This window comes from Gallinula chloropus, assembly GCF_964237585.1.
Source record: "Gallinula chloropus genome assembly, chromosome: 1".
NCBI classification, from domain to species: Eukaryota; Metazoa; Chordata; class Aves; order Gruiformes; family Rallidae; genus Gallinula; species Gallinula chloropus.
The window spans coordinates 81,116,313-81,139,171 of NC_140085.1; the positions used below are offsets into that span (position 1 = coordinate 81,116,313).

The 22,859-nt window shown below is 41.8% G+C and overlaps 1 protein-coding gene across 1 annotated transcript in view; it reads right to left on the reverse strand.

The window, feature by feature from the left end:
* The window catches only part of CACNA1C (calcium voltage-gated channel subunit alpha1 C), a gene marked incomplete at both ends in the record, with an annotated part of 478,476 nt that overhangs the window by 50,920 nt on the left and 404,697 nt on the right, over positions 1-22,859 (reverse strand). Inside the window, 7 exons of the mRNA XM_084279498.1 lie at positions 107-190; positions 16,927-17,037; positions 19,913-20,071; positions 20,516-20,717; positions 21,503-21,649; positions 21,761-21,813; positions 22,510-22,617. Coding sequence (XP_084135624.1) covers positions 107-190; positions 16,927-17,037; positions 19,913-20,071; positions 20,516-20,717; positions 21,503-21,649; positions 21,761-21,813; positions 22,510-22,617 — 864 coding nt within the window. The remainder of the gene's footprint in view (positions 1-106; positions 191-16,926; positions 17,038-19,912; positions 20,072-20,515; positions 20,718-21,502; positions 21,650-21,760; positions 21,814-22,509; positions 22,618-22,859) is intronic.

The window sequence follows — 22,859 nt, forward strand, 5'->3', positions numbered from 1 at the left end:
AAAAAATCAGAAAAAAAAAAGAGAGAGAAATAAAGAGAGAACGAAAGAAGGAACAGCAGAGGAGGAGGAGGTGGTGGTATCCTGGGAAGGGTAGAGTAATACTCACATTAGTTTCACTGAGAATGACGTCTATAATGCTGCCAATTACGATGAGGAAGTCAAAAACATTCCAAGGATCACTAAAGTAACCCTACATAAGGAAGGGGCAGGCAGGATGGGGATTAAAAAGGAATGTTAGACAGACAAAAACAGTTCAAAATTACCATTAGAATTACTGCCTTGATACCTCAAGGGGTTTTCCTTTTAAGCCTACTTGCTGCACCTCAAGCTCTAGCCCAGTCCTGGGATCCCTGACTTGTGTGAGCAGTCCCTACCCAGCTAATGTGATCCCAGGGCAGTTGCCTCTTCCCTCTGACTCTGGGACAGGGGGCGAAGGTAGATCACGTTGTGCATGGCTGCTCATGGGAGTGGGGCCTGCAAGACCAGCTCCTCCAGAAAACTCTGATTCCTAGCAATCCAACACCCTTCCCCATTTGGCTTAGATCTGGCTGGGGGGAATGGTTTCATATGGTTGTCTCAAAAAACGGCTGGCGTGAATATCAATCCACCAGTCCATGTTCCAGGTGTAGTGCTCTGTGCTGGTGCTGGGAATGGCTGGCTACTGTGTTTCGACAGAGCACAGGGCATGGTTGAGCTGGGGATGTGCTCTTTAAACTCCACCTTTACTTTTACCTAGTCACAATGAGTATCACAACAGTCATTAATTGGCCTAACAGTTTCTATTACTGACACTTTAGCTCCTGTCTTAAAATTACAGGACAGCTATTTTTCTTCCTCTGGAAGCACTCCTGCACCACAAAGTGACGGTGTGGATGTAGCATGTGCTGGTGTATCCCACCAGGTATGGGTAAGGATGAGAGCAATGTGCTCAGAGTGAGATCTGCTGCTCACTTGTGCTCAGGAGAGTGCCACAGCATCACTGCAACACCAGCTGCCTAGGACAAGCTGTGGCAGATCCACTAGCACGTGCTAAATTCATACATTTACTTCACCGTGCAGAATTACTTTGGGAGAATCACAATCTCAAACATCTGATTGTCCTAAGCAAGGCTCAGGAGATGCTAATCAGCACTGCTTGCTGTCCCCGTCCTACGTGATTTTTGGCTGGATGGGCCATAAGTATACAGGACCCTTTTGGAAAAGGGCCTGTTTAGCCCAGGAGGTGAGCTTCTGTCTGCAAACTTCCTGTCCAAGTCAACGTCATGAGCAAAGAAAACTTATCTTGGCTCACAGGACACCTGTGCCAGCCTCTTCTCTTTGTTCTGCAGTCCTAAAAGGAGGCAAACATACAAAAATCCTCCATCTTCCTTTTGCATGTTTGGTTTTGTGAGCATGGGCTACTCTGACCTCTCTGTTTCCCAGCTGCAGCATGTCTCCAGTGAGACTGAACCCAAGTTGCACTGCGACTGCTATTCTTAGCCAGAGAGTCAGGTCATGGGTAAAGTGTGAGTCTGTGTTCCCAGGCAGTGTTGCAGAAAGCAAAAAGGAGAAAAGGGGGAAAAAAAAGAAAAATTCAAATCTCAGCACTGGCACTGCACAAACCAGGCTTGGGAACCTGAAATTACTGTGGGTTCAACCATCACATGGAGCAGGCACTGGCAAAAAGTCTCTTTCTAAATGCTGAAACTGCCTCCGGGATGCTCTGAGGCTCACAGTTACAAACTGTGTTATGTTTGGGGCAGGAAAAAAAAAGGAAAAAAAAAAAGCAGCAGAGAAAGCCACTGCCCAGCTGGTTCCACACCAATGAAGAGAGCTGGTAGAGCAGACTTTGAAATCTTCTCAAAACCAGAAAAAAACCTCCCTTTATTCTGCAGCCTGAAATAGGCAACACTTAGCAGATCTACGCTGGGAGGAGTAGTCATCCCATGGCTACACATTGCTATGCAATTAGCTACAACAGGGAGAAAGGAAACAGGAGCAAAAGCAAATTCAGAGAATATTATTATTCAGTGTCCAGCCTAGAAAATACACAACAAATATTAGAATGAATTCAGCGGTGATGTCCAGCATCGTTAGCAACCAGATGGACCTGGAATAAAACTGTAATTAGACTTCACCAAGAGGAAGGGGAGGGAGAGAACAGTAGATTAAATTGTAGAGGCAAATGCATTTTGAATAAATAAAGGACAGACACAGATCATACAGAGTTGCAAAAAGTGCCTTTGCAGCCTGATGCGACCTTGGCAGAGAGTACACTTGCAGGACTGAAGAGAACGGAGTAGAAGACAACAGACCCAATCCTCCTGCCCCTGTTCATGTGCACAGTCCTGCTGAAGGCAACTGCACTGCTCACATGCCAAATGAATACATGCATTCAATAGCATGGCTATCTTCCATTTCCTTCTCAAATTATGGAGTTTAGGAACTGTTAAGGATTTTAGCAGGCACTGAACTCCAAAAAACCCAGAGTTTGCTTTTGGGTGGCTGCAAGGGTGAAGATCCAAAATAAGTTGTTTGGGTTTTACCCATGAAAATTATGACTATTTTAAAATCTCTGGTGATGGATAGGTGGTTATGTTTACTATGATTGGCATCATACTCCAAAGAATGTTTTTGTGTAGCCAAATTCACAATGTCTTTTTACTCAGCGATTGTGGACATAGAGCCCGATAGCATTGGCTGTTTGTACAAGACCCAGGCCATGGGCAGCATCATATCCCGTCCTCAGATGACCACTGAATCCAGTGAATTAAATTTTGCTCCCAGTTGCAGTAATGTGAGCTCACTGGAAGCAATGACACTGCACTGACACAGCTGGCACATCTCAGGAAGAGACTCAGGCCTGGAAGGAAAAGGTCCCTTTTTCATTGCTACTACAAATAGCTGTTTTGGAGTTTTGTGACACCACAGGGTATCTGGAGTCACTCTGCTAACTTCAGTGGAGTTGCTCCAGATTTACACTGTGAGCTCTGTCTCCTGGAATGCTCTGCTGAGTCTCATCAGCCAGCTCCTGGCTTGAAAGGCATGGGCTGGTCTGCTCTGAAATCACAGAAAGAGCATTTCCATGGTCTGCTACCATGTGGCTGTAAGGTGGACTTGGAGAGTTCTTCTCTTCCTCCTGTACCTCTTAGATGAGTGAGAGAGAGGAACCATGGATATGAATGCAGTTTTACTCAACCCCACATCCAATATGCCAGTCTTGAATCAAGGAAACACACAAGTTTAAAAAACCTTCCCTTCCTCCTCACCTGCTCCCTCTGTGTTTCAAACAAAAGTGTGAAAAACAGGAAGATATTCACAGTAAGAGAGCTCAAAGGAAAGAGAGAACATAGATGCTTCATATGTGTGCGAGGTAATGGAATCCTTCCTTAAAAAGCCACCCTTTTAGAGACATTTACCTATGAATAGCCATGTGATTACTTAGCTTTGGTTCAGACCTCATAATCTTGTTGGGAGTTATGAGTACACATCCATAGTGAACTACACCCTCTGTAGTCCCCCCACCTTGGGGACTTACGTCTTGTGACCTCAAAGTACCCCATCAAGCCACATTCCTCACTGGAGTGTACCAGGGTGGCTAATGAAAGACAAGCTGAATGAAGGAAGAGCTTTCACTCTAATAAAGAGGTTGTATTTCCAAACTATTTTTCCCACCAGAAAGTTCTGTATACTTTTCCCAAGGGGGTGGAGGTCTGACTGGAAATGAATTGATGACACTGTTTGTTTTTGCAGTACAGGAATTTAGAGTGTAATACCATATTTTACCCTTAAAGGGAGACGCATGACTTTGATTTAGCTGCATAATTACATGTCACATAATGGCAGCCTCAGGGGCTTACTGGGGAATGGTAGCCACCCTCTCTTGTGGGATGTCTGTGGAGATCCATGAAGCTTTTGGGGAGAAAGGAGGACAGAAAGAGACCAGGAGGATTGGACTGAATATTCAGAAAGCATGAAATAGCCCCACCATTAGAGCACATTTTTTTTCCCCCCATTTTTTATTTCCCCAAATGTAACAAAGGATAGTGTATCATCACATGATCAATAAGTTAATGAAAGGCTGAGCATAAATATGCAGTAGCTGACTGGAATGGAATCTCATTTGTGCAAGGGGAGCAGACATAGCAGTTCAGAATGAGTACACTGATCATTTTTAGGTTTCCTAGTTGCTGAGATTAGCTATCAAAGAAGTTGGGGTTTGTTTTGGTACTCCTGGAGCCACTGATATCTCTGGAGACCATCTCTTTTACTTTTTGTAAATATGAGATCCTAAATGCAGGATCTCAGAAGCCTCATTAACAGCAGGGAAAATTGCCCACTGGAGTCTGTCTGAAGTTCTGAGCTCAGAGTCACCTGGGAGCCATAAGAAGAGCGTGTGGTGGCCGGAGAGCTATGCATCTACACTGAAGCACAGAAATCCCTAGGGGAAGGATGCTGTTGAGTCATGGTACCAGCTGGGTTTTGAATATCCAGCCCTGTGGGAACTGCAGGGTCAATTGTGTGTTAATTGATGTGCAGTTATTTATCTGCTTAGTCCCAGGTTTTCATTTCCATCTTGTATGAGATAGCTGGCAAAAATTAAAAAAAGCCCCTCTGAAAGAAAAGTCTCTAAAGATGAAGAGCACAGCAAGAGTCAAGCTGTCCACTGGGTGGGATCTGAATGTAGATCATATGGTCCCCAGTGGAAGAAGATGCTGCAATGTCAGAGGAAAAAGGGAAAGACATGTGTGCATGTATATACATATGAATACAGAAATGAAGCATCGAGTAAGAGAAACAAAGGCGTATAGATAACTACGCAGCTTAAAAGGAAATCAAGCTACAGGAGAACCTTGCTACCAATTATCTGAAATAAACCTGCATGTTAAAATTGAAAAAAAGAACAATAAAAAAAAAGCAGCAACATCAACCTAAATCAGCTGGGAAGAGTACATAGGAAGGAGAGAAAGGGGTTGATACCCTGATATCCCAAGCTTTTCTGGGATTTGCAAAATGAGATGAACTGCTAGTTTGGTTGATGGCTGCTTGGTCTATGAATTTGTTTCTGGAAATGTTTCAACGCTGTTTGGAGCTGTGAGAATCAGTTCTCACACTTCATTAAAAGAGGTTTTCCCTGAAAGTATTTTTTGCAAAAGGGATGGTTTCATTGGAAAACAGGATCGAGTCAAATGACATTTACACAGTACCGTGACTCTTGGCACACCTTCTCACAGCAGATTTGAGTGATTTGTGTGTAGAATCTTACAACATTACAATAGCTCCTGACACCGAATGGAGATTTGTGTCAGATGCAAATTCTGTTATGCTAAGATAGCATTTAGCCATAACAGCAATCAGGGAAATTAGCAGAACCTAATAGAGAAGGATTAAAGTGGAGGATGCAGCTGCTCAGAGCTCCTGACGGGCTGCAGGAAAACAGCATCTATTTGCATACTATCTATCAGCTCTCATCCATTGATGGATTAATTCTGAGACACAGGCTCCCTGCAGCTCACCTACCAGTCACTGTAATGAGTCACTGCTGCAGGGAATTGCATAAGGCCCTCCTGTACTCCATCAAATCTTTCCACAGACTGGGAATGAGGAGAGGTGTTTTTCAGCTCCACAGACTGCTCCAAAGGTCTGGTCAGTTCTGAAGAAACCTCCTGCTTCTTATTAAGAAGCCCCTCTTCTTACTCCATAAGAAAACAAGATAAGCTTGTAGATCAAGATAGGTGCTTAGTAACTTTGATGTTTTCCTCTATTCTCTCTCACTCTTTTTCACGCCCCCTCTCACAGTGAAGACACTGGTGAAAGAAGACAGGTGTCCCTTGGGATCTGTGGACCTGTCTGAACATACTGGACACTCTGCTTGACAGAAACAAAGGAGCTTGAGCACTTGAATATTTCTGTAGTCTGGAAAAAGACGTCAAATATCTATCTCTGATATAAATTTGAGGTAGCTTGTTAAAAGTTAAAGGTTAAAAGTGACCATCTTCTGCCTATTATTTGAGAGCCTGTAGGTCCTAAAATGACTTACGGTAATGACTTACAGTAAAAAATCTGCTGCCCAAACCAAGGTTCCCAAACCAGCATTTGACAAACTTAAATATTTATGGAGGCTGGAACTATATAATCTCTTGTGCCACAAGAGGCCTTTTTAATGTTCTTCATGCCTACTGTAATTGACAATGTTGGGAAGACATGTCTTTATCATACTTGTCCTGTGAACTGGGAATTTCCATTTCCAGATCTTGCAACCCAGTTCATTCCACTAGAACTGTATTACTAGATGAACTGTATTACTAGATGAGCCCTTCCATGCCCACCTACATGGTGGTACAGTTATCTGATGTCCATATTTCATTTACTGTAAGGTGGCTGGTGGTACACAAGCACTCAGACACATGTGAGGCTTGAAGTGTGGTGTTATGGTCCCAAGTCCTCCCAAGTCTTGGAGGAGGCAAAGATTGTTTTCAAGACAACATGCTGACAAGGCCTAAGGAAATGATAATGGTAAAACATCCTGAAACTGGATGATTCAACTAGCTGACACTTTGGCCTGGATTACTCTTAGCTGCCTTTGAAGGGAGAGTTAGTAATGCCCCAGAACAATAATGCCTAAGGTCTCCTTGATATAAATCCATGAAAATGGAGACAGAAAGATCTCTTACAAATTCTCCTGTCCACCTAGAAAAATAAGATAACTGTTCCCGGCTTTCCTACAGGTATGTTGTAGCACAGTTGTACCCTGTGAGGAGATGGACCCTTTTACTCATGAACAGTAATTACATTGCAATCATTTAACAATTACTGCCCTGCAGTCAGAAACCAGACTTGTTCTCAGCAAAGAGAAACAAACTCAATGCCAGTCTTATCGGAAAGACCGAAACATGAATGTGATGGCTTGCTATGGCTGAACAGAGCATCCAGTGCAAAAAGCATTTCCTGAGAATTTTGCTGTCAAATTCTATTAGGAAGAAGCAGCAAATACTCAAAGACTTTACAAATTGTAGGAAAAGCAGGTCTTGATGAAAGCCAACAAATAATTCTTGAAGGCAATAAACCAAACCAACAACATCAAACAGTCCTATGCAAAGAGTAAAAGGATGGGCCTTGCTGTTTAAATAGTCTATCTCCTGAAGTTATACTGATGCTCCAGCCCAGGGAAGAACGATTCGAAAGAAGTAAAACTCATTCTCTAAGGACAGAAGTGACGCATCTTTCAGAGTAAAGAGCTGCTTACTGGTGTGTTAAGATCGGACGGTTGCAAGTAATGGGAGAAGAAGCATTCTGAATATGGGGCTGGACTTGGAATCGCTTCTCTTGTCTCTGTATGCACCATGGGAAGAGGCTACATACTGCTCTGACATGGTTGCTGCATGGATACTCATTGGGAGAAAGGCACAATCTTCTAGAAACAGGCCGATAGGTATTCTTGAATACCTATCTTGAATACGATTCTTGAATAGTCAGCTTTTTGTTTTGTTTTTTTAAAGGTTCTCAACTTTCAGAAAAGGGTTGATTTTTATATGGATTAGAGTAGTTAATAAAATAATGCTTACTTTCATGTAATCAGTCATAACTTTCCAGAAGAGGACAGTTACCCTCATTTTGCGCTTGGGGAAGCAGAAATGTAGGAAACGAAAATTTCCAAGGTCCTACAAAAGCCAGATGCATGATAGAGAAGTCAACTCTCTTAGACCTCTGCCACATGATCATTTGGCAGCAGACATGTAATTTCCTAAGATAATGAATATTTCTTAGCAGGCTGTATCACACAGTCTGTTATCTGGTATCATTCTTACATGAAGGGAAGATTCACATCCGTGAGAACTTTTGATCCTGTTAACCTCACGTGAAGTGACAGAGGGCTGGAATTTTTCCTCTGAGAGCGAGCAAGTCACTTTTCCCTGGAACTGTTCCTTCTACATGCTGCTGCTGACGCTGTCGATGCTGTTGTGAATGAGACCCCAGTTCACCATCCCACTGGGCTTTTAACACTGTGTGAATGATTTTCTGTATTAAATAATTAAGCGTAATAGCTAATACAGTGCTTCCCACACCGTTGCATTGTGCAGTCATATCATTATTTTTGATCATTTATAACGACATTAAAACCCCCAAGTGCCAGACTGAAAATAAATCTGTCACAATGTTGCGGCAATATGCAAATTCTCTGTGTATGTTAGCTGTGAAGGAAAAGGTCCTCTCTCATTGAAGCTCTCATACAGCTTCCTTAACAGTTTTCTCTGCCTGCTGAATTCTCCATTGATCCTTCAGAAAGCTGGAGGATTGCACAGCTCCAGCTGATCAGTGTTAGAAATTTCACACGTTCTATACAGTAATCAGAGGATCTATTTGTGTGCAGAAAATTGCTGGCCTCATCCTCCAGGAAGAAGAACTTCCTGCATTTATACAACAAATGTTATCATGGGAAGCAGCAGATCAAACAGCCTTTTTGTCCCTCACCATTTGGTTCCACCACAACATGAAAGGGAAAAGGTTTTGGGTTTTTTTTTTTCACAAAGAGGGAAGTTTGTTCTATATACTAATTTCATCCTTGGCCTCTTTTTTGGAGGCACCAACAAGGACAGCAATTTAGATCAACTCTGATGATGCCTTCTGCAACATACATTTTCCATGAGGAAGTGGGAAAGAGACCGTTACAGTTCATGTAGAATGCCAAACGGTGTTCTGAAGGAAGGCTTCGATGCTTTGTGACCCAGATTCAACTAGAAATTCCATTTCTCATCATCTGTCTAGTTTCCTCTGTTAAATTCACCTACCAAATGTTTTTCACACTGCATGACTTGTTTAGGTGGAGTCACGCCTATGCCATCACAGAATATAAGCATATGTACAATAGAAAAACTTCAGTCTGGCACTACTTTCTTCTCCTTCAAAGTGTTGGGCATGGCCAGACTTCCCCTCCCACGCATGCTCGGGAACCACTGAGAATCTCCATGAAATCTAGAAGTATCAAAGAGGATTCCCTGTACTAGGGAAGGCAGCTATTTGCTTGCTGACTTCTCATATGTGGAAATTGTTGCTAAAATCATGCCTCACGTTCTGTTGCATTTTTTTTTTCTGTGCTAACTGGAGGATTTGCTGTTTGAGGCTCTACAGTTACATCAGGTTTAACTTGACAGGCCAGCACTCTAAAACACCAGGATGTGTTTCTTTCTTTCAATGTCACTTCCTTGTCACATGTTGTCAGCACAGACTCCCAAATAATTTTGCTTTAAGGCCTGGAATAACAAAAGCAGTTGCTTTGGCCCTTGGCTGGCTGGATTCCCTTCCACATTCTGCAAGGAAGTCTCAACGCTGTCCTGCTGTGAGAGTGTTGTGGCACAGGCTGTGCTGCACAAGGCCTGGTTACTTTCTTAGCCTCTATTTTAACTTCTTTCTCCTGGACATATGTGTATATAGAAATTATGTCAGTCAAGCAGCTAAGTCTACCTGATGACTTTCAGTTCCAACCCACTGATGGGGTGGAAGGAGTGGGAGGACCTGATAATCTATGTCCAAAATAATTATGCCAAGTATTTCTTCACATCAAAGTCACCTAAAGATACTGTGGTGACACAGCATACTTTTAATATTTACTTTTGCAGAAGTGGCCTAGAAAAGAGGCCCATTCTTCATCCCAGATCTGTGGACATGAAAGACCGTATGGTCAAATCTCCACATGACATGTATGCTATGAAAAATGCATATGCAAAACTCCTGACAGATGGGTAATCACAGTAAAGAGAAAGCAGAGAAATGATTAATAAGGGGTTAAGATTTTTTTCCCTTTTCAAGTGTATTTCCAAATCCCTTGAGTCTGATTCAGCAGTTGTTTGAGAGTCTCAAACTGACTGCACACACAGTGTGGTGTCCAGTCGTGCACTACAGAGATGTCAGGGATTGCTGGTCATACAGCTGCTGGGCTTGTTGTAGCAGTCCAGATTAATTCCAGCTGGGTTCCTGGTTGGGCAGAAGAACCAGTCTCATGTACAATAATCCAGACTTCATCCAGGAAAAAAAAACCCCAAAACTGGGGTGAAAAAGAAAGTGTTTCTGGGGTAACGTGATGAAGCATTTTGCATCAGGGCTGAGATTAATCCACAGAAATAGGGAGATACACTGCACCCAACTTTTATTGGAAATTATTCTGATGAGACAGTAGACAGGGAGGTTCTGTGGTTGAGATATTGATGTGTTTGAACATGGAGACCTGGGATGTCTGCCAGGGAACTTCAATAAAATGTAGAAGCACAAAAAGATGTTCATTAGCTTAAAAGCTATGGGGTTTAATTCAGTTTTTAATTTTCTAAAAATTCCTTTCCTTGTTTACTTTTTCTTTCAGCCCTGTTTCTGTTTTCCTTTTCCTTGCATCATTTCTTTCTCCAATCATTTCTTTCTCCATTTTATTAATACTTCCCTCTTTCAGGGTCTTTGGTTTATTTTTTTTCTTTCTGCCTTCAAAGACAGTCTCCATTATCTGCCTATGGCTTTTCCTCCTCTCCAGGTTTGGTTTCTTTGTCATTTTCTCCCAGACATAGTCCTTTGTGTTTGTTTAGTCCTCGCCCTTTCCTCACTTCACACACTCTTTGTTACATGAATATTTCTAGTTCTCTCCACGCTCACTGTTTCTTACCCAACATCAACAGAGCTCACTCTTCCTTTTTGTTGAATGAGGTATATTTTTTCCTACATATGGATCCTGAAACATATTAGCTTTCTCATCCCTTCTTGTGCCTTTTAAAACATTTGTTCCAACCAAAGGTGGGGTGGTGATTGCACCAAATTCCTATTACACTGGGTAGATGACTCAGTTAGCAAATGCTCCTTAACTAGATTGCTGTCCCTTCAAAGCAGAAAGGGTAATACTGAAGCTGAGGAGAGGAAACAATTAGATGACTGTTTAGGTTAAAAACTTGCCAAAACCAGCAGAGAAAATCTGCAAAATAAGAGCCATTTGACAATTAGAATCATGTGGCCAAACTCCACGAGAAGTAGTCAGCTGCTTGCACCATGGGCTCACGTATCTTTTACACAACCTAAACTACAAAAATATACCACTGTACTTCAACCTAGACCACATGATTTTTAGCTAAAGAAGATTCCTGTCTGTTGGATGAATGTGAAGTTATTTTCAGCGATGGGCAAAAGACCACTCAATTGTAATGAGGGTTCCTGACATTTTTGTATTGGTGCAGAATGTCTTTAGTTTGCTTTCTCTGTATAAGCTGGAGAATTAAAACACCATGATGGATGATGCCAAGGCAGTACCCTAAGATATATGGGCATCTCTAAAGGTTCTAGAATGAAGAAGTACCAAAAGCATTAGATTTCCAAACTTAACCAACCTCGTTTATGTAGTGCAAGGGATAGATTGGATATAAATTCCAGTTGTTTGGGAAAATCCTGAGGCCTGTGTCCTGACCAAGAAATGAAAGATTATGGTTATGGTTAGAAAGAGGAATGCAAGTAGCATGAGGAGGCCAGTGTGACTTCAGGAGAGATTGCTCAAAGATCTGTTTATAGTCATAAATGTACTAGAAATGGAGTAGTAAAAAGGAACAAAAACAGATGAGTCACTTTGCAGGTCTAAGAAGAGATCTCAGTGCATCAGATGCATGATAAATGCTGACTGAGAGGAGCTTGAAAAGGAGTAAAGAAGGGCAAATACATCAGGGGAGAAAGAAATGCTAAAGACACATAGATCTATCAGTAAATGGAGACTAAGAAATAACCATGGGCAACACCCATGACTTCTACTACTCAGAGGGTCACAGCTCTTCCAGGGATCAAATGGGATTATATGCCTTGCACTGAATGTGAAATTTGTTTGAAACAGCGTACAGAAGTCTGAACTCTGCTACATGAAAATGACATTAAAGAATGGCAAGAATTCAGAATAAAATAGCAGTGATAAATGAGGGACTGAACTAACTATCTGAGGCAGGACAGATGGCGTTGTTACAGGCTGCTTTACAAGTAACATCCATAAATACCCAGGGAAGAAAGGTGCTGACAGTGTCTGGTAAATGGAATAAACTTGTGATCTGTAGTCTTTCTGATAGCCATAATTCCACAGAGGAAATCCCCAAGATTCCCTTTCCACACGCAGACCTGGATTTGACAAAATACATGAACATGTGCTCTTTATGTATGGGAGTCATTCCACTGACATGCCTTGCCTACTTTGAGATGACAGGGATAGAAAATTCCTAGCTCTCAGATTACTAGCCCTGCCCTAGCTAATAAGAGGATAGATGAAATGTTTCCTGAAAGAAAAAGTAGATGTGATGCATCAGTAAAACAGCCCATTCCAGGGAGCTGGAAAAATCTGAAATTCCTGGAGGATTATCCATTCCCATATTAGCATGTACAACGACAGATGGTGCAGCTTCATACGAATAGAAACTTTAAGTTGTCTTTGGGTTGAAAATATAAACCCTAGGCAGGTTTTGTAGAGCAGCTGGTCCTTCATGAGCTGGTACTTTCGGGGATTTCTTTAAGAAGCTAGGACAATGGTTTCTGCAAGCACCCCAGAGAGCACAGCACCTCTTCATTCCCTTTAGTAGCCTTCTCTGGAAAAATCATGAAGCAGCAGCAGCTTGCTCCAATGCAAAATACTGGAAAATAGCTCACAAGACTGGCTGGAGAATTTATAAAATTAGAAAAACAAATCAGCAAAAGGCCTTGACTCAACAACATTACTTTTAGACTGTCTGTCTCTTTGAAGTAACTAGTCTTGAATCAGTATATGAGCGTCAGCCAAGACACACACATTTGGGAATTTTCCTTCAGAGCAGCACATTAATACTCTGTAAGGAGATGCAGGGCATGTAGTGGATGTTTTCTTTATCAGCAGCCCTAATCATCCCAAATCTCTCATCCTCATTGTTAGCACACCCTCTTGTCAAGAATTCATCAGACAGAGATAAGCCATCTCACACCGTGCTTAGATTTATCCTGCAAAACAACCTGGGAAAACTGATCCTCTCCTCCAGAAAACATGCCACACAGAAACACAGGGGCCATCAGAGTCTGGCCTTGTCCCTGCGTGGCATGCACTACGCATACCAGCAGCAGCTGCTCCAGCTAACCCAGCCCTCTTCTCTGTCACCTCCCTGGAGACTAAACAAACCCAAACTCTTTTCACAGAAGATGGCCAATAAAAAAGACAGGTATTGAAGGGACTTGCTGACTAGAGCAACCAATCTCAACAGTAACAGTATGTTTTGTTAGGAAGCCTTGTCCTTCTACCCCCTTCACATACTTTCTGTAAGTGTAAGGAGATGAGCCCTGAGTCAGACTTGGCTCCTTATTCCAACAGCTGGCCTTCCAATGAGTAAGTCCTTGCTCTTACCAAAAGAACTAGTTGCAGGGCTGGATTATCCATGCTGACTCTTTGCAAACAGGCACACACATGATCCAACTTAACGTCTGTGCGACTGACTATTTTTTACTTTTTTTAACCTTCATTATCAAGAGTAGCAAATAAGGACATGTCTCCTCACAGAATAGGAGAGAAGAAATAAAAACTGGATACAGTAAAAAAAAAATCTATTTGGATAGAGACTGACACTTTTTCTTGTTACATGTGTAATACAGAGGTAGCATTTCAGTGCATTATATTACTTAATAGCCACTGCCACACCACTGCCTGCAGCAGGAGCTCTGTGTATAAGGAACTCTGGGCTTCCCTCAAAGCTGTTTTGCACGTGCACACTCCTGTGGTGACTTCTCTAAGAAGCTGGGGCGATAGCAGCTCTGAGTTCCTCAGAGATCTGTCCCAGTTCCCTCAGCAAATCTCTCAGGTAAAGGTATGAATAAACAGCAGCTTGTTCTACCTTGCACAGATGGAGAAAACTGTGATCCCATGTCACTGCTGCAGACCATTCATTCCAAGGTGCCTTTAGGAAGCGGCTGCCTCAGAGCTACAAGTCAGTCACAGCACTGCTTGCTGTAGCTTAAGGCCAGCTACGGCACCCACCACTGGGTGAAGCACTGCAAAGGTGGAGAAAACAGAACAGATTTTACCAGCCTCAGTTCGGGGCTCAGTTCCATTCTGCCACATTCCCCTGGGGCTTGTTGCTAAGGCGAGGACACGACACCTTCAGCTGCCCAAGTTTCCTACTTGGTGTCTGTCATAAAGCCCACGGCTCCCTCATTTTAGGGCACTCTTCAGATAGACCAGAGTGATGTTTGGGCACAGACTCAAAGTGAGACAAACAGCTTAAAGGAAGGCTGGTGTGCTTTTTATTGCTCTGGAAATGGCAGCCAAGTTTGTCTTCAGCAGATCTCATGAGCATTTAAGCTTGCCATTTCACATCTGGAAAACACTAATACCACTTAGCATCTCACTTCTTTGTCTGAGTGACTTGATTGGTTGGAGGGGAGAGGATGATGACTGAGCTGTGGTGATGCTCACCCAGGTGACAATGAAATCCTTTTGGACTTTATAGCTGGTGTTCCTGGGGACATCCTCCGTCTGTAAAGGTATGATTTGCATTGCATGATAGGAGGACAAAAGCTCTGGCTAAGAAGAGGGCTGAGGTAATGACTTTCTCCATACTGGGAGACTCCCACATCAGAACACATTATAGGCAAATTCAACTTCAATCCCAAATGTGCAACCTAAAGAGAAGCAGATTGTTTTCCCCAGTGTTGGTTCACATCAGTCCAAATGGTACTGAACAGACAATGACAAGTTACACAAAGCATTTTGATGTTTCCAAACTTGAGTCACTGAACCGGTACTCAACATAACCCAGTGTTGCTGGAGTCAAGTCTTTTTGCTGTATTATTTGTTTTCACAGCTTCATTCCTGTTTTATTCTCTGTAAATCCTCTGGCTCCATTTAAAAAAGAAAAAAAAGTTGTTTTCCTGAATTAATTAATTAAAATAGCAGTTTAAGAGTTAATACTATTTTTTGTTTATAGGCCAGATTAGGATTTGAAATATTTATTCATTTTGTTGGCTATTCTTTTAACCTGAGGTTGTTGTCTGATCTCTAGTTGAAATGACTTTACTAATACTATACTATTCTGATCGCAAGGAAAATTTCTTTTATATTCTCACTTTTACTACAGTGTAGCAACAGGGGATTTAGTTTGGAAATTACAGAATCATGGAAAATTGGGCTGAGGGACTTCATGAGATGGTCTAGTCCACTCCCCTGTCCCAATACAGATCATACATTCCTAAACTGCTTCCAATTAAAAGTTCTCCTAACTTAATCTTAAAAACCCCAAATTATGGAGATTCCACAATCTCATTAGGCAGTCTGTTCCAATGATTTGCTATCTGTTCACCCTCAGTTGATTTTGTTTAACAAATTGTGCAGCAACCCTTGAAAAGTAGCTTGAACACAGAAAAGTAAGACACAGGAAATAGAAAGGACCTCCAGTATCATCAAGTCTAATTCCTCACTGTTAGAGGCAATCATGTCAGGTAAAGCCTTCCTTGTATATGTACAGATCTCAGTATCTGAACTGGTTGAACTTTTCCCCTAAATGCTCAAAATGGATTCTGTGGAGAACCTAATCTTTTTCAAAGTTAAGAATCTCCTGTAAAGTAGAACCATGAACTAAGAAGAATGTTACAAAGTCTGTGAGATTCATTTCTGGGTATATAATGTGCAGATAATGTTTTTACAAAGTGCCAGAAGATTTGCTTGCCAATAGACATAGCAAAATCTCAAAAGTGAAAGGTAGGTCCCTTCTGAAAATTTCAGTGCCTTCTGAAACTTCTACATTTCCTAAGACACTGTTTGAGATCTCACACACACAGAGACACAAATCAGTCCTTCACCAGAACTGCACAAGATGATCCTAACTTTCAAGAGAACTACATCTGAGAAAGAATAGTGATATTAGGTTCAGGAAAAGAAATGGTGACTCTTCTAAGAAGAAGTCCTAGAAAGTGTGGAAGAAGAAGAGAGGGGCTGGATAGGAGTAGAGTCAACAGGTGGTTAAGAAGAAAAAGTTTCTGAGTGGAATATGAGGAAGATGTAAGGTTAGAGCTGGGAGGAGCTCTGAACTTTGATGATTCCCTAAATGTTTACCTTACAAAGGACAAGCATGACTGTCAGATGTGATTATTCTCATCTTTACCAATGTCATAACTGATGCTTCAGACAGTATTTGCCAACCCCAATGTATCAAGGTATCATTGAAAACATGAAATGGCATGAGGCACCTGTGTTTAGGTATCTGGATTCAACTCTATGATATACTATTGAATTTAAACCCCAAAGAAGAAAACCTTGTGTAATCTTAAATTGAATGAAGTCATATATATATTTGTTCTTGTCCTGCAGCAGCTGTGCCAACTTAGTTGGAAGAGCTTGTAGGTTTTAATCATACTTCATGGTACAGTTATACTAACAGAATGCCACAGCCCAGTGAACAGGACAATAGTTTCAGATAGGACCTACTGGGGTACTGAATATTATCAATGAAGTCTTAAATTCAAAACTGAAGTAATCCAAAACTCCATTAAGATGAGGTCCTCCCAGAAAAGCTCATAACTCCAATACAGTCATGCTTGATTAACTTCACTTGGTCCAGGAGACTAATCATGGGATGCTATTTATAATTTATTTAAGGAAAGTGAGAGCGAGGATTAGAATAATACTCAGAACAGAAGACATGTTATAGCCTTAACATAGTGTCACTGTTTCAACGTAATAAAAACAGAGAACTAGGAACCTTCTCTAGTAGCAAGTGCTGCTTTGTTTTTTGGTTTTTTTTTTTTTTAATGTGTCTACTCTCCAGTAAAAATTATTAAATATATGTGAGACTCCAATCCAGAGAGCAACTGTCCAGCTCAGTTATTGGTGGGGTAATAGATCATAAAGTTTCACCTCCTCCTTCTCCTCACAGCTGCCCCACACACATGCATACACACACAGAGGCCAAGAAACTCTACGCCTATAGCACCTACCTTGGGTTTGAAGGCGATTAGTTTCAGGACCATCTCAACAGTGAAGAGGCCAGTGAAGAGCATGTTGAGGATATTCATGGCTTCCTTGAACATGCAGCTCTGACCGTAGTGCTGAAAAATAGTGTCCCGGCAGCAGCATGAGGAATAGGAATACCAGCTAGTTAGGAATCCACAGGGACCCTCATGATGTCCCTTCATGTTAAAGTTCTCTAAAGAAAACCCAAGCATGCTTTGTTCTTTCAATTTAGAATTCCCATCTCCCTTCACACATAAGCATTTCCATATCTCTAGCCATTTTTTGCTATCTGGCTCTGGATCTCCTACCTTTTTAAAAAAAAAAAAAATCTTTTTGAGGGGGGTTACCAAATTGCACTTATCATTCCAGTTGAGGGCTCATTGCAAATTTGCATAATGGTACAAGACAGTCTCCAATTGTATTTGTTATCTTCCTTTTCCATAACACTTGGATTACTTTTTTTTTTTTTTTTGATTGCTACTGCACATTGAACACGGGTTTCATTGAGCTGTTCATAATGATACCAAGCCATTCCCCAAGTAATTACACTTAATTCAGGATTCTGCAAAGAACACGAGCAGCTCAAATCGTATCTTTCCAATATGCATTATCCTGCATTTGTCAACTCTGAATTAAATTTGCAATCATGCTGTTCATTCACTTAACTTTATTAAGATCTTATGAAGTTACACTCTGTCTTCTAGTCATTAATTCAAATAGTGTCTTCTGCAAATGTTGCCACCTCACTCTTCATATCCCTATCTCCAGATCATTATACATGAAACTGATTGCATTGCCTTAGTCTAAGGTCATCTTTCAGTTCATGTCATAAGTAGTTGCTTAACACTGATAAACTTTAACCAGCTGTGATGAATTTTCGTATTCCGCACTGGCTCAGGGTGATCTATTTAAAGGAGCTTCAGTTAAAACAACTCAGCTGAAAAACTTGGAATTTTACTGGAATGTGGCTTTTGTGTTTGCTGTCCTTTACATTGTTTGACCCAAATCTGGTCACGGAGCCTTTGAAAAACTCTACTTTTCTCAAGATGGATGTAGACTTTCTAGAACCTCCAGTGATACTATCCTGCCTGTGCGCTCACAAATGTCTCCTAGATTCTAGATCTGCCTGCCATAGGTGTGCATTATTGTCACAGCAACTGAGCATGCTTCAGAACAAACAAAATAGTCCTCTTGCTTCATAACAGCAAGGCAGTAGATACTTCAGCTGAGAGCAGAGCACTTTTTTGTGCTCACACTGCCTCACTCCTCTGTTGGTACTTTAGGCAGGAGAACAGAGGAAGGCTTTTTAATGGGGATGAGAAAATGCTGGACCAGATGAAGATAAATTAGGGGAGTCAAAAAATCTGGTGAGATTAGACTGAAGACCTCAGTGAGAAAGAAGAAAGTGAAAACTGACTGTGGATATAGACATAGGAAACTGAGGCTAATATTGAGGGGAGACTGGGACTGGGTAATACTGGGACTGATTCAATGAAAAATGTAGTGGTGGAATCCTAAGGTCAAAAGGGAAGTTGGTGCAGGAGTGCATGGGGAGTTGGGACTCAGAGTAAGGGATAAACTACAGAAGGGAATGAAGTTCAGCAGATAATCAAATGGAAGGGGCAGACAGAGACCAGAAAGGAGGTCCCTGGTGGGGTAACAACTAGGAGCTTGTGTAGTGAGGAGGTGAGGACTGATTGAGGAGTGGGGATCTGGACTGTCTGAGCCACAGACGTGGGAAGAAAGTTTAGAGATTGACTGGATGAGGAGAAGGATGGGTTTCAGGGAGGAGAGTGACAGGCAGACTGGGTCTTAAGTGTAGAAGAGAATGGGGCTTGAGAGTCCAACAAAATGGGGAGTGCAGACATACACTTAGCAGGTGGAGTCTGGGTCTGACTGAAAAAGAATGGGAGGTCAAGGAGGCTTTATGCAGAGACACACCTGAAGGCACAAGTCAGGAAAGCACAGATTTGGGGAAATGTACAGAACAGTTTGTGCCTATGAGGGCCCATTTCCTGACTGAAAGGAAGGAATGAGAAACTTATTTTCTGTAAGCTGGCTACTTATTAGAGGTTTTGACTCCTTCTCCTTTACTGCTCTTCCACCTGCACATGTTAATTCACCTCCTCTATTTGCTATTCTTGTAGATCCAGCTGCAAATGTTTCTTTGCTGGATTCACATTAGATATTTGAATCATAGAACCATGGTTGGGAAGGACCTCTAAGATCATCAGGTCCAACAGTCAACCCAACACCACTATGTCTACTAAAAAGCAGAAAACCTTCACACAGCAAAGAAAATGAAAGCACAGCATAGTTGGCAGTAAGGCAATCAGTAACATCTGCAATGAACCAAGTTAAGCAATCACCTGTCAAGAAATGCTTTAGATGGAGCTGATGCAGCCTTTAGATGATGGGATAGACACCATGACTACTAGAAGTTCTTTCTAGACAGTTTCTATGGTTCTTAACACAGAATAAAGGAGACGCTAGGTCTTCCTACCTTCAATCCTCAGTATCCTTGATTGCCTTCATTGCCAAGATGTTTGTTCTCCACTTTTTAACAAAGAAAAACTAAAAATTTTAAATTCAGTTCTTAGGTGAGAAGCCATTCTGGGCTTATTCCTGCATTTCACAGAATAATTAAGTCAGAATGAAGAAGTCACTTCTTATTATAGTGGCCACTGAATTGGTCTGTGAAGTTGTTTTTATCTCTTTGTTTTTAAGGAGTAAAACAGAATTGTTGAAACTGTCAGATATTAACAGTGAGAGGAGGAGAGGAAGATTCCTCATTTCAACCACATGCCATCAAGACTGAACATGGTACAATGGTTTTAATTATGTCCTTGCCCCTCTCCCTCAATACACGGTGTGAAGGTGAACGTAGGTCTCAACGTTGGCCATTATTAAGCTTCCTCCAACAAAGTCCAATAATTTATCACCTGTAAGGATTTCTGCTTGCTTACTTACTTGCATGGCCAGGCAGATGGTGTTCAGCAGGATCAGAACGAACATCAGGTATTCAAAATAGGTGGAGTTGACCACATACCAAACTTTGTACTGGTACTGGTTTTTAGGGATGTATCTCCGCAGCGGCCGGGCCTTCAGGGCATATTCTACACACTGGCGCTGTGGGAGAGGCAGGATAGTTTTAAAAATCAAATCCAAATAAAGGGCTGGTCAGCTACCTCCAAATATGACAAAAACATGTGTTTCAAGTTTTTTACTGAAATGAAAATGTTTGTTAGAAGAATTTCTTTTAGGTCATAATCTGAATGCTTATATTCTACCTGTTGAAGAGTTCCATATGCATTTACTTTGGCCAGACAATGTTGTCAAGCTCATCTAACCTCAGTGAACCAAATGGTACAGCACACATTTTTAAGTAAATATCAATTGAGCAAATCTTACAGCAAGATTTTTGTTACCTGACTTCTGAAAGATGGCAATGAAGCCAGCTTAGTGTTTTACCTTGTTGGCAATCTTCAAATTTTCCTCTCTGTATGTATTTATCTCTTAAATGCTTATTCTTAATGTATTTTCTCTCTTCAGTGGCAACAAATAGCAAATTACCTGGTTTTTGTCCAGCTCACAGTTCTTGTACTCTTGTTCTCCTTGTTCCTGAAATGTGACGATCACGAAACCAACGAAGATGTTCATCATGAAGAAAGCAATGATGATGATGTAGATAATAAAGAAGATGGAGATCTCAACCCTGTGATTATAGATGGGTCCCACATCCTCCATGTGGGAATCAATGGACCTATACAGCAACCTGAAAGCAAACAGGAGCCCAATGCAGAGAAGATCTGCAACTGCTTTGAGGCCTTATAGGTGATATAAAGTTTAATTTTGTGATTTCCTGATACTTGTATAAAAATCACTCACAGATGCACAGACTTGCATTCATCTGATTGCAAATTCTTGCAAAAGACGTGTCTCTTACTAACTTTATAAATTTGAACTTGTTCAGGGGGAGATTTTTTACAGTAGAACAATTAAAATTTAAAACAAAAGCATGCCCCTTAGTTGACAGAAGGCAGGAGAGTCTGTGCTGATTTGAAGTGAGTTTTGTGAGAAAAAGGGATCTCAGAACTTTTAACTTTTCTTGACACTGCTGTTGGCATCACCTGGTGACACACTTCAGGGTGAACCCTGCTGAGATAAGCACTGCTGTGTTTCATATTGCCCTGCTGGCTCCATCGTGAAACTCGCAGCAGCTAGCAAGACTGGTAAGTGCCCAACAGGCATTTTATATCCATTTCTATATGTAATATGTGTTACAAATATTGCTCTCACTGCTACTACTGGCAATGATTTTTTAAGAGCTAGAGACAGTGCTGTGCACTATTTACAAGTACAGGAGCACCAATTCCTGCTGACTCCGCGGAATTTACAAAGTATGTAATACTACAATGACCACTGCTACTATTGCTACATTTAATGTTTTAGACTTATTTAAATATTTTGAACGGGAAAGGCTATGCTCTGGGTTTGAATTTTCTCTTTTGAAATGAACGAGGATATTGCTAGTGTATCACCAGCCCAAGCAGCACTCACTCTGGCCAGCCCTCAAAGGTTGAGACCGTGAAGAGGGCCATCATGGCAGTCAGGACGTTGTCAAAGTCAAACTTGCTGTTCTCCCAGCTCCGAGGCTGTATCATTGGCTGGTTAACCTCACCATCCTTGTACGTAATGTAGTATCCTCTGTGGATGGAGAGCAGAGAGAGAAGATGGCAGAACTGCACTTCCAGTACGAGGCCCTGAGAATGGGTGGCCAGTGAAAGGTTGGGGGAGAATGGGAAAGGTCAGACTCACCTGCATTCTGCTGCTGTCTGCTTGGAGCTATCAGTGCAGCTGTACAGCTTGCCCTTGAAAAGGAAGAAAGAGGAGTGAAGTTTCCTTTCCTGACAGTGCAAGGCTTAGGGCAGGTTGTGTAGCTGGGAGACTGCATTTACTACTTGCTTAACCAACTATGAGTATGTTTACATGCTCTTTTGCAGGTATATGTGAGCTAACTGGATTGAGAGTTGCCTGCATCTGGCTAGTTCAGAACACAGGCTTTCATCTCCTTGCACAGTACTCTTACGTGCGTGATCACTGAGTGCTGCAGAACACTAGTTGTCAGAAGGGTGGTGAAGGGCAAAGAAATAAAAGCAGACAGAAAAAAGTGAATGAATAACCTCCCGTGGTTATCTGGCATGCCCCTTCCTCTACAAGATGAGGGATAGACAGCCTGCAAGTACTAATCCTTTAGAACAGCCCCCTCCACTTCCCTGGCACTAAGTTGTGCCACAAGCTATTTAGGGAACAAGGATGTTAACTGATGTTACTGATGATTTCTTATGATTACAGATGAAGGGCAGAAGTTCTGAATATACCTGATCCAGTTTTGAGGAACTACTGGTAGCAGGAGCCCCCAGGTTATACTGACATTGCCCCAAATGCTTTGTCTTTCACACAGAAGACTCAGTTTGCCTTTCCTCAGGCTTCTTCATGCTATTTTTCTTTCCACCCCAGAATACAGCTCAGTGTAATGGATGAATGAATGGGCCCAATGGTTTTACCTTAAACAACTGAACTCCAATGCAGGCAAACATGAACTGCAGCAGAGTGGTGACAATCACAATGTTTCCGATGGTTCGGATGGCGACAAACACACACTGGACCACATGCTGCAAATGGAAGATAGGAACAAAAGTAACTTGCAGGGTTGTGCTAAGCTGCTCTGCCTAGGGGAGAAGTCCAGGACTAAAAATACAAATAAAATAGTTTCATTTTACCATTGACTGTTAAGTAAAGCCTCTGGAAAAGGGAGAGGAGACCAACTTGTTATGTTCCTCACTGTACTCTTAGAAGCAGGCAGAAAGGGGTAGGAAAATACCAAAGCTCAGCTCTCTGAGTCTTTGAGCAGCAC